Genomic DNA, 12554 nt, shown 5'->3' on the forward strand with positions numbered 1-12554 from the left:
TTTCTCATCTCATATTTCTACTTTCCTTACACATTTTCCATCATTGCATAGCGGTTCCTTTTCCATATTCTACAGATATTTTTTTTTGTTCCTTCTTTCTTCTGACAGATGTTTTTTGTGCTTGCTTCAAGTTTTTCTCTTAATTTCACTCATTTGTTTTCGACTGAGCAAGGCAAATGTGTTGTGTTGCATAACATTAAGGCAGAAAATAAAAAAATTGAATTGAATTTTTCTTTCCTTAAATTTATGCAACATTAGCAATACATTTTTAAACAACATTTGAGATTAAAATTTTTCTTTCATTTAAAATGCAAACCATATTTATGATGACTGTACATTTTGTCTATTCCAACACATTGTTCATATTAAAATGCGCTTTGCCTCATAAAAGCAAAAATTCTTTTCTCTCCTTTCTCATATTACAGTTGTTTCATATACGGCAGATTCATCGTGCATGTTTTATATTTCAACAGCCTGATTACTCAGCAACTATTCACAATCCATTTCTACAACCATTTTCTGGTGTTGTTTGGATTATTTTAGGAATTTTAGGTCTTGTTTTTACATTCATGCTCAATTTATTCAAAGGATTAAATATTTATGGTAAGGTCTGGTTAGCTTTTGACTTGATATTGTCAACAGTATTATTGTGAAATGCTTTTTAAATTGAATGGATGGAGTAATTTGTACAATTTTTCTTTTCGTTTTGTGGAATAATTTTTACCACATAAAATCATATAAAAATCCTATCAATAAATCAAAATTAAGGACAAATCACATCGATCATAATTGCTCAATAAAACAAATGAAAGTCAAATATCACATCACGCATAAAAAGGAAGAAGCAATCAATCAAAATCATAAATCACAGCTTCATATTAGACAACAACTTGAGAGGGGAAAGAGACATTGGAATGTCATCAACCGAAACATTCATGTGGCAAAAATGTGCACGCTTTTCAGTAAATCCCATAATAATGATAGTAGCATGAATATGAAAAAAAAATCGTAAAGAGAAAGTCAAAGACGACGTTGAGCTCGAGAAACTGAAGCTTATGTCTGTCACAGAAACAAAATCAACAATCTAGAGGCGTTTGTGCAACACTCAATCAGTTTTTCAATGGCTTATTGATTTTTTTAGTGCTATTTCTCTACAGGGTAATAATTCTTCAAGCAACGATAAGGACATTCATGCATATATTTTATATGCGATTTCTTTTATCTCTCATTTATCATAGGTTCCTTTTAAAAAGACAATTTGTTATCAGTAAAAATAACAAAATTTTCACTGATGCTATTTGGGTTCATTATTCAGCAATTTTACTCTGGGAGTATTGTGAGTTCTTTATTAGACACAAAACATGAATCAATTAAAACCATTCAAGACTTAATCAATAAACATTTAAATTTGGCAACGGAAAATGTTCCATATGGCATCGATTTGTTTAACGTAAATTAAGACATTGGTTTTTGCATATCAAAAATTTGGTCATCTTAAAATTTCAGGCATCAGCTTTGTAGTGATATTTATGTGATATCATATGATGATTATTAAATATGATGAGAAATCAAGTAAAACTGAGTATAACATTTTTAATCCAGAATATGGAATCGAATCGGTTCAAAGTAAAACGTATGCTTTTCATGTCACAAACTCAACAGCTTATAAAATCATTGCGAAAACTTTTGATAAGAGATTAATTTGTAAACTATCAGCAATTGAAGTTTGCTGACCAATTAGCCAGTTGTAAATCTTCAAAAAAATTGTCATTTTGTGAACTTTACACTTATGGGTGAATATTAACTAATTTGTCCGAGTAGCACAATGCGACGAACCGCACTTTTTGCCGTAAAAATCATCCATCACGACACGATGCTGTTAAGGCTGTTCTGATCCTTTTTATAAGAATTAAGAAGTCAGATTAATGGACCGTTGGGGTAAGATATTCTGGCTAAAAAACCAAAAAGTGTACGTAATCGTAAACCATCTGATTTTCATATTGACATATCCATTGCATATCCCTTACTTATTTTGTTGTCCTGCGGTTTTTGGATAAGCTTTTTGATTTTAATGGCAGACATGTATATATTTCGCACAAAAAATTATTTTATTTTGTACAAAAAAAATTAAGTTGTTAGAATTCATCCATTGATATAGTAACGCAATGACTAGATCAAAACATGACAACATGATCATTCATCAAGGCTTAAAAGACAAGTTAAATCCTAGTATCTCGTACACATATAATGGAGATGTGTAAAAATGAAAATATGAAACATACATCATCATAAAGCTTTCATGAAACGTCTCGTTAAAGACATACACCTTTATTTTATAGTTCCACCCAATTTCACTGAATTTCAAAAATGATATTTTGAAACACAAAAGCTCAATTAAATCCAGTTTTAATATGTAAAATCCTCTGTGTTAATATTGTTTTATTAAAGTTTATGAATGCTTTCAAGAAAGTATTAAAACTGTACACGTGTTTTTGACAGAAAATACATGTACTAATCTAATGTATCAAGTACATGTATAATATTATGCATTGAATTATTTATTAATATTATTATTTTTAGATTTACCTTAATACAACCTATGACTTTATGCTTTTTATGTATCACAACTTAACGGCTATAAATATAAATTTCTTCTTCTTTCTTTCATGTGACAAGCAATGATAAATATATCTTTCGATTCATACACGTATTTTGTTGCCATGTACATGTGTGTCTAAGTATTTGCTTCATGTAATACATATGAATGTCCAGAGAGGATACCTTTATTTTACTGGGTTTTATTCATGAGAATGAGAAGATTAGAAAATATTTTTTCAAGTCTTGGGTAGAGTAAAAAATTTATTGGTTTTGGTCAAGAAGTTCTCTTGTGCAACATTTAACAAAACATGGTTTCATTTTTATCATTATATATCGTCTACCTTTGTGCCCATTTTATTCCTCTAACGATATTTAAATTTGAAATTTTTGATAAAAAATTAGACCAAATGCTCTAAAGCGGATTGAAGCACATGTCATTACAGAAAAAGTTATCAGGTGGAATACAATTTTCATTTTATATAAAATGATTGATTGATTTCTGATACCAATGGACTTTTTTCATGGTAGCTTTAGCAATTTAATTGAATTGATATTTGATTGGTCATTTTGGGAGTATTGAAAATAGAAGACTAAGAAAGAATATGGGTAAGTGAAAAGGTTTGCTGCCGGGAGGCAGGCAATATCCGCAAATTCTTTGAAATCCAAAAGGGATCTCATGTCCCTTGACATGAAAAATCTATGATTTACTTTTGGGTGATAAAAATGTATTGATTTTATTTATGTTTCTGTTGACAATTCAAATCCAATTTTCGAATGATTTGATGGCAAATACTAAGAATGGGGTTTCAAAATAAAACACAGAATGCTTCAACAAAGGTGAATCGTAATGAATTTTAATTGACTTAATTTGTCTAGTTGTACATTTGCTTAACGTTCGACAACAAGTTTAGTTATAAAGTTGCCTGTCTAAATCTGAATGTGCATCTCTACTGTATGAGACAAAATTTTCTACAAATTCCCAAAATGATGCAAACAAAATTAAAATTTGCACATGGGTAAATTTAATTATTCATCTACACAATATACAACAAATGCCTTTGCAAATTTCAAGTTGATAGTAATTGAAAGCTTACAAACAACAAATATTAATTTAGTGCACCTCAACTACTCCAAAATACAGTAAATCTAAAATAACCACATATGTTATAAGATTATAGAAACACGTACATTGAGAATATATTAATATAAAGTTGTTGTATAGCTATGAAGTGAATAAAATCGATTGAATTAGTTTCCTTACTAGAATAAAATAAAAGAAGAATGTAAACTATTAACATTTAACTTGTTGTTAATAAGTTAATGCAGAAGTTTTCAGAAATAAGAAGAACTTGTAGACATTTGATATATGTATGTTTTCCTATACAACTTATGTATGTATTACATGTCATGCAATCATGTTAAATTGCAATCTAGACGGATCAATAAAGTTTCGTTATTTTCTTCTTTATTAAAGTGATTGGTGTTATTTTTATTGACAGTCTATGGCATATGTATGGATAACTAGCTTTGATACTGATAAACAATACAGGGGATCGAAAATTCCTGCATCTCATTCCACGCATAAAACTGGAGGGACTATATACATTTTTTGTTTTTCAAGCGAATAGTATGTATGTTGGATGTAAATTTCTAGAGAACAGAAGCTCAAACATATGATATTAACAAAGTTTTCAGAAAATAGTCAGATCAATAAAATATGCAGTAAAAATATTTTTTTACCGGAAATTTTTTAAAGCTTTGAAAAAATATGGAAAAATCATTTCCAATTAAAAACGAGTACGTTCCTTTGTATGAAAACAATTTTTTCTGAATAAAAATAATAAAAAGCTGTTGTTATTGTATGATATTAAATGAAAATTTCCATCAAAATTAAGTGAGAGGAAGATGTAATATCGTGAGAGAATTTTCTAGCACTAACACAACCAAAATACCACAGTCCTTTCTCTTTTTTCCGCTTTCATTTCAATGTTAATCTCAGAAGCATCAATTGTTGACTTCAACAAATGCAAATAAATAGAACCGTGGAAAATCTAATACTCCTACTGCTTTCTTCTCTTTGTATCACTAAATAATAGATGAACATATATAAAACATGAAAGAAATATAAAAGAGGCAGGAGTAAGGGTAAAGTAAAATAAAAAATAAAAAATAAAACATACATCCACAGAGAGTTGGAAAATGAACACAAAAAATTTTTGCTTAATTACGACAAAAAGTTTTGTGTTTACTTTTTTTTGTATGAAATACACAACAAACAGCAGGCAAGCATCAAGTCGCTATAAAAAAAACCAATGAAAAGATTGTCAATCATTTGGATCTGAAACACATGAGCGCTTTTTTTACACGCCTTAACTTTTATTTTTGGAGGCTGCCTTCAATGGAATCCAGTGGAAGTTTAGCGGAGCCTTCTTCATTTATGTCGCTCGGATACAAACGTATACCTACCGCTATTAGTCTTATGTTAAGAACATTGCTAAGTACTTTATATGATCACATTATTTGTATTACAATATATTTCGAAAAAATGTTCCCTAAGCTGATTTTCATCAACACTGATAGAATTAAATCTGGTGTAACCCGAAGTCACGGTTTCAATGAATTTTTGAGATTGAGACTACAAAAGAATTCTTTGAAGCCTTGATTCCGACCGATACTGAGAATTTTTGGTGTCGGTTTCGAGGAAAGGTATTATTTCTTGATGGTATGCTTTAAACAAGTTAAATCCCTCGAATAAAAAAATTGCAGTTACTGAGAACAGTATTACAATTCGGAAAATAAAGACTAAAGCACTTGTTTATAATAATAAATTATGAACTTAATATTATTCTTAAATGAGAACAGATCAATAGAACATTTTTTTATATCCTGAAAGTACAGCAAGTGAAATGTTTTAAAGTTGAAAAGAAATTACATTCAATATTGCTCGCCTGCTTTATATAGGACATAACAACACACAAAAAATGTAAAGAAAAAGAATTCTTCGTTAAAGAGCCTTCCCACAAATTGCGGAAAATTTAAATAAGGAAAGAATAAGAAAAAATTCAATGAAAAGTAGGAAATGACTTTCTTTCTGAATACTTAGGTTTTGACCTTAAAAACAGTGTAGAAAATGAAAATGAGAAACTTTATGTTATAAATAACACCTCCTATAATAATGTAAACGATGAAATCAGAAAAAAATGAGGTAAATGCCTACGGAGGTGATAAAACAACAATAATGCCATGAAGCGGGAAAGAAACATAGAAAGGGAGAGAAAATGAGGCCTAGTGAGCCGTAATAGAATAAAATAAAGAAAACAACATGATCAAGAGAAATAAATAAATATTTTCATCACAACTTTATCAATCAATCCTGAAAGATTTCACGACATCGACATGACAACGAAAAAAGAAAATAAAGAGAAACAAAAGAAGTTAAAGCTAATAAAAAATATTTAGTCATCAAATAGTGTATTGTATATTCTACATGTTGGAAGCTGATTCACATTATTTGCTGGACCGATACTCAATAAAGACAATTTCTAATAAACTGTAATGTTTTTGTTTGTTTTCCTTGTATTAAGTTACTCTATTCAATAGCCTTTTGTTTGTCAATCCTTATTGTAAATTAGTGGTCAATTCAATCAGTTTGAAGCAATTTAATATTGCTGTTGGCTTAATTTCGAACTCTTGCTATGATTTTAGTTCACAAGTCAAGGACAATTTAAATTGTTGTTAAATCTTTGGACAATGATGTCTTCAAATTGCCTTGTCTGTATTTTCTTATCCCAAGAATAATGCTTTATACATAAAAAGAAGAAGAAAAGGAAAGATTCTTGTTCTGGTAAAGACCCTTATTAAATATTTGAGAAGGCTATAACCTAAACCCCATTCAAAAGGGATTGTCACAGAAGAAAATGATAGTGACTCTTTTCAAACTAAATTACTACAGAGTGTTATGGGGAAAATGGAAAGGATAAAATCGATTTCCTTAATCTGAAATCATCAATTTTTCATCACCTCGATGCGTATCATCATGACTGCAAATACTTTTTCTTAATATAACAAACAATCTACCAAATGAGAAGGCTATAACCTAAACCCCATTCAAAAGGGATTGTCACAGAAGAAAATGATAGTGACTCTTTTCAAACTAAAGGAGCTTTAATGTAATTTGAACGATTGCACAAAAATAGATTCTGTTTCTCGTGAAAACGTTATCTTCCTTAAATTATTGACAGCGGCAGCCTGCGGACAAAATTTTATGTTCCTTAAATAAATATCGTAATTTAAGTTCCGTAGAAAGCGTTGAAAAATCTGAATATAATGAAAATCCTCAAGTTTAATACTTTTCATCATCATCATCATCATTATTCCCTTCAATGTTCAATATGTTCAATAGACAGCATTAATAAAAATGAAAGCGCCTCTATTTTCCAAAACGATAAATTGATGGATGACTTTTCTCTCTTACCTATATATTTTTTAAGCATTATATAGTCATTAAAATTTTACAGTTCATGTCATATGATGCTTCTCCAAAAGTTTAATTTTCTTCTCTTGCTTCGTAAGATAAATTAAGCATCCTGTTGGTGTAAAATTATTTTAAAAACTTCTGTCTATAATCTGACTTGTCAACTTTATTATTATTTTTTCTCCTCAAAGTTTGGTCTTATTTCATCTTTTGGAATCTCAAATATCTTCATTAATAACTTATACAGAAGTTAATAACCATGACTCCCATGGAAAAAAGTTTCATGCCTTCACATTAAGAATATTTCATCAATTCTTCAAAGATTAGATACTTAGCTTGAAGATTTATATTTAGATAGAAAAGACGAGTCGACTTCAAGCTCTGCTTACTGTAAAGAATTATTTTAAAAATTTTCATATTTGAAAATACGCCTAGAATGTTAATCATCATACATATTATAATTGTTTCAAGTTTAGCTTTTCGTAAATCGAATTGAATTCTAATAAGAACAATAAAAGCAATTAGCATAAAACCAATCAAATATTTAGAAGAGAAAAATTCACGTGGTGGATATTAAGCTGTTTTCATGTGAAAGAATAACATACACAACATGCTGAAAAGCACAGACATCACTCATGAATAAATAACTTTGTCTGATAACAGCGGAGTAGAAAGAATGAGAGGAAAAGAGAGACATTCTGAGGGTAAGTTAAAATTGTACAGAATAAATAATACATAAATACATTAATGTATTTGTAAATGAATATTTTTAAATTCTTATCAATGAATTTTTTATGCAAACTCTTGTAAGTAACAGCTTCATTTCCATTTTGATCGTCAAGTTGTTTAGTTTTGAATAAAGTTTCTAAGATAAAAAAAGTCATCAATATGAAATTTCTAATTAAATTTTATGTTATTTTCCTTTTTATATCCTTATGTAGTTGTGGTAAGTACATCATCATAATAATGATGAATAACTAAATTACAATTTTTAAATTAAAAAGCTACCAGAACACGTCCACGAAATCGACAAAGTGGATCGAATAGTGGAGATAGAGCTCGAAAAACACGAACATGCAGTCCACCAAAATTATTGAATGGCATAGTGACCCCGCTTTTTAAAGGCAAAATGATGCGATTTGATTGCAACAAGGGATATTATCGTTTAGGTGAACGATACTCGGAATGCACTAATGGACGATGGTCCCTTTACTCTTTTCCCATCTGCATAAGTATGTTTTCTGTGCATTAAGTGAAAAAAAAATCTTTAAAATTTAAAAAAAAATCTCTAAATTTTTTCTAACGTTGCATGAATACATAGAGAGCGGATGTCCAACAATGTCTATAGTAGATAATGGCAAAATAACATATATGAATGCGAAAGCATCGGCAATGCTATTTTGTGAACCGAATTTCGAAATTGTCGGAAGTAATTTTGCTCATTGCAATGGAACACATTGGGATCGAGTCATCGGAACGTGCAAGGAAACAGATAATCTGCCACCGACATCGTGTGATTTTGAAAGTAAAAGGGAAATTTTTGTGTAGTTTAACGGAATTTAATCGCAATTTTTTATATTTGGAGGTGAATCACTATGTGGATATGTTCATGACACCACTCATGACTTAGATTTTGAGCGTCGCAACGGTTACAACAACAAAACAATATCAATTCACACTGGACCATCAGTTGATCACACTATAGGAATTCCATTACAAGGACATTATATGGTCATAAATACGAACTCGGAAGTATTTACCAAGAAAGCTCGTCTCATATCACCATTGTATCGCCTCAATGCAGAAAAGCTGTGCTTTCAACTGTACTATTATATGTATGGAATTAGTGTTGGAACATTAAAAGTTTACGCTAAACCTGAAAGCGTAGATTTGCAAGATGTCCTGATTGAGGATATGGAAACAGAAGCAAAAAATGATTATGTCATATTTGAGATAAAAGGTTGGAGTTAAAAAAAAATCTCTCATTTTTTCATTTTCCATTTCAATTACTTTTTTTATTATCAACGTGTATAAAATAATATGGAAAAGAGTTGATATGTGTATATTTATGTGTCTTATGCAGATTCTCAAGGGAACTCATGGCAGAAAGGAAGTGGAATGATAAAAAATTTCAACGAGAGCTTCCAGGTATGTTAAAGGCAATCATGTTTGAGTATTTTTCTCCCCTTTATTTTTCTACTAAAATAAAGAAATGGAGGAAGCATGCGATGAAATAAATTCAATTTCCTTATTTTCTTCCCCTTTTTTTCTCTATCTATTCCATAATAATAATATCGATCTCGTCAACACACAAATAATGTTCCGATCGAATCAAAATGCAGATTATCATTGAAGCTATCAGCGGACAAACTCGCTTATCAGATATTGCAATTGATGATGTGTCAATACTAACAGATGAAGATTGTGATGATTTAATAGTCGATGGTGACGATAATGAAACAGATGCAAAGGAAAGTGAAATAAAAGATGATATTGAGGATAATAATGATGGCATATTCTCAATAGATTCTTGTGTCAATCGATGCTTCGAAGAAAGCAATTCAACAGTTCATTTAAATGCAAATAAAACCTTAAGCTGCAGTTGTTCGCGTGATTGCAATCCAAGTGTAACATGCTGTCCTGATTTTTTGGGTAAATAAAACCTTGTTTATTTGTGTGTTAAGCATACTCTATTGGTATATTTGCACAATATCTTATACATACATATATATATGCATGGCCAAATATTTGAAAACAATGGGTACCAAATATTATTGGAAAACCATAAAACATGATAAGTAGCTTTTTGTCTCTGAAGTGTACATATAAAGAAAAAATCTTTAAGGAGCTCGTTGTGAGTTTTTTTTTTTTGAGGCAGACCCGAAATATAATTTATAAAAACACGATAAAAAATTATAAAAAAAATTCCCATATGGTCATAAATATGTTGTTTTTATTATCACTTGTAGATGTTTGCATAAAAGATGATTCATCGCTAGGAGAAACGACACCGGAAACCACGGTTAATGCTACATCAACGACAGTATTTATAAATAGAATAATCAGCACTAGTACTTCACCAAAATTAAATATCACAACTGCGTCATTAACAACAGAATCCACTAAAATTACTCAACCGACAACTATTGCTTCAACTAGTTTCTCCGTTACAACAACATCAACAAAACCAATGAATACAACACCCAAAATTACAATTTCATCATCAACATTTAAATCAACGACTTTAATGACTACAACAACGACATTAAGAACAACACAGAAATCAACCTCATCCTCAACATCAAAGGCTTCCACCATTCCGCAAATTCCACAACAATCTAATGAAACAGTGGAGAATAAAAATGATGAAATGCAAAACAAAACGATAAAAACTGACTATGATGAGGTTTTACAAAATACAAATGATGACATAGAGGACGAACATGATATAATGTCTGGTGAAGATGAAATACTTATGCCGACATCTGCAGTGGAAAAACTTCCAATTCAAAAAATGCAGACAGCAAAAAGGAATGAAAATTCATCATTTATCATCAGCACAGTTGTAATTGCTGTTTCAAGTGCAGTACTTTCTATTGCTATTTTCATTGGATATAAGCATTATAGAAAATCAACAAATCCACTCAATTATAAAGAAAAAAATGAAAATGGAACTAAACGAGCAGATGAAGAGTTTAGCGAAATACGATATTTGACATCCGATGAAGAAGCATTGGATTTTACACTCGCATCTCCCACCAGTGTTACTGATTTATGAGAATAGGGTGAAACAGTAAAAAATCTCCTAAGCATCATATTTCTTCATCCACATTGATTAATGAAATATTTATCATACCTTTTTCTAAATTTACTTCAACTCAAAGCTTGTTCATGTCATTTTTCATGAACTCGAAAAGTAACAGTCGAATTGATAATATTTAAGGAAATCATTTTAATATTAAAGTTGGTTTAACATGTTCTTCAAATTTAAGCTTAATTAATTTTTTTTCCAATACTAGTCTTTACTACTCTTTCTTTGCACGTACGGACTTAAGATTCAATAAAGATATTTTTACAGTTTCTTTTTCAAATTTTTGATGATATCCTTCTCTTAGTAGCACAATTAGATTTACTCAACAATGATTATCACTTGCTTTTTGTGACACATTATGTTTTATGTCTTCCTTAGGATGCCGAAGCACACATATTCACACCGTGCTAACACATCAGAACTCTTAGTTAAATCAAATTTTATATGCAGTCAAGTCAACATTTTGATGCAAAATCCTAGTCAGATTCAACTATGACAAAAATGGCAAGCTACACGTATCTCCTTAGAATGTCACAAAATTGGAAAACAAGATTATGGTGTGAATACCAATATATATTATTTCCTTCCTTGCACCATTATATCTGTCATCGCTTTATGACGTTTATGCTGGTGTACAAAAATATACATTTATAAGATAGCATAAGATGAATTCATATATTTACATTTTACGATTTGCCTAAATGGGAAAGATAAAACTGAACAGATTTCCTATCAGTATTACTCTCATAAATACACTTATACGATACGATTCATCTAGAAAAAAAGGACGAAATTTCATGAATATTTCACATTTCTATTAAGTTTTTTTACATAAAAAATTTTTCAATGCTTTAATCGCCGTGTGCTTTTATGTATACTGCACAAGTTGTATAAACCATTGTATTTTTAGTGTCCCCTCTGCTTTATATAGCTTGTTGCTCTTAGTTGTGAATATAGATTTTAATATTTATCATCCAGTATTCAAATATCTAATCTTTTTTTTATCCCTCCACACTTTTCCGAATAAGCACGACAAAAGCCATATGAGTCAAGTGGAAAAAAAACTCATAAAATAATTTTTTTACCATTTTTATTTATGATTTTTTTTTGTTCTAAAAATTTCATATATGTAAAGTGGCTTAGCTCTTTTGATTCTTTATGCTCCATTATTTTATTATCAATGAAAACTTACTTCAGATATTCATTTTTAAATTCAAATATACTTTAAATCAAGAGATTTATAAGCGATTGTACATTTGATGATTAATAGTTAATTTAAAAGCTTTGAATAAGAAAAAAAATTAAATTGTAATAGTGAAAAATTGGAAACTACCTTTTGTTACACATCATTCCAATTTACTTGATGATTTTATTGAATTTTTTAAGTAAGCGAAGGAGAAGAATTCTGGAAATTAAGAAAAATATCCGCATTCAAGATAGTTCTTCTACAATATATTTCAGTATCTAAAGGTTGATAAATCAGAGTATAAAATTGCTCCATTTTCTCATTCTTTTCTCTTTTTTCATTGCATGCATACACAATACAAACAGTCTTCCTTTCTCATATTGAAAGCGTACTATGCTAGCATTATCTTTTGTAATGTTAGATGAAATCAAGAGTATTGAAAATGATATTACTATATATATATACTGACTATATAATCTATCGTC

The 12554-nt window shown here is 29.7% G+C and overlaps 1 protein-coding gene across 1 annotated transcript; it reads left to right on the top strand.

Moving 5' to 3' along the window:
* The first annotated feature begins 7913 nt into the window (after positions 1–7913).
* Positions 7914–11115, top strand: LOC139093074 (serine-rich adhesin for platelets-like). The gene is made up of 7 exons (XM_070643674.1): positions 7914–8018; positions 8077–8304; positions 8394–8597; positions 8658–9032; positions 9156–9220; positions 9415–9724; positions 10042–11115. Exons 1-7 carry the CDS (start codon positions 7961–7963, stop codon positions 10848–10850), a joined length of 2049 nt encoding a protein of 682 aa, XP_070499775.1. The 5' UTR covers positions 7914–7960; the 3' UTR covers positions 10851–11115.
* The last annotated feature ends 1439 nt before the right edge of the window (positions 11116–12554 follow it).

Source organism: Chironomus tepperi, unplaced genomic scaffold (genome assembly GCF_022539635.2).
Source record: "Chironomus tepperi strain 1889 unplaced genomic scaffold, CSIRO-AGI_Ctep_v1 contig_323, whole genome shotgun sequence".
Taxonomy (NCBI): Eukaryota; Metazoa; Arthropoda; class Insecta; order Diptera; family Chironomidae; genus Chironomus; species Chironomus tepperi.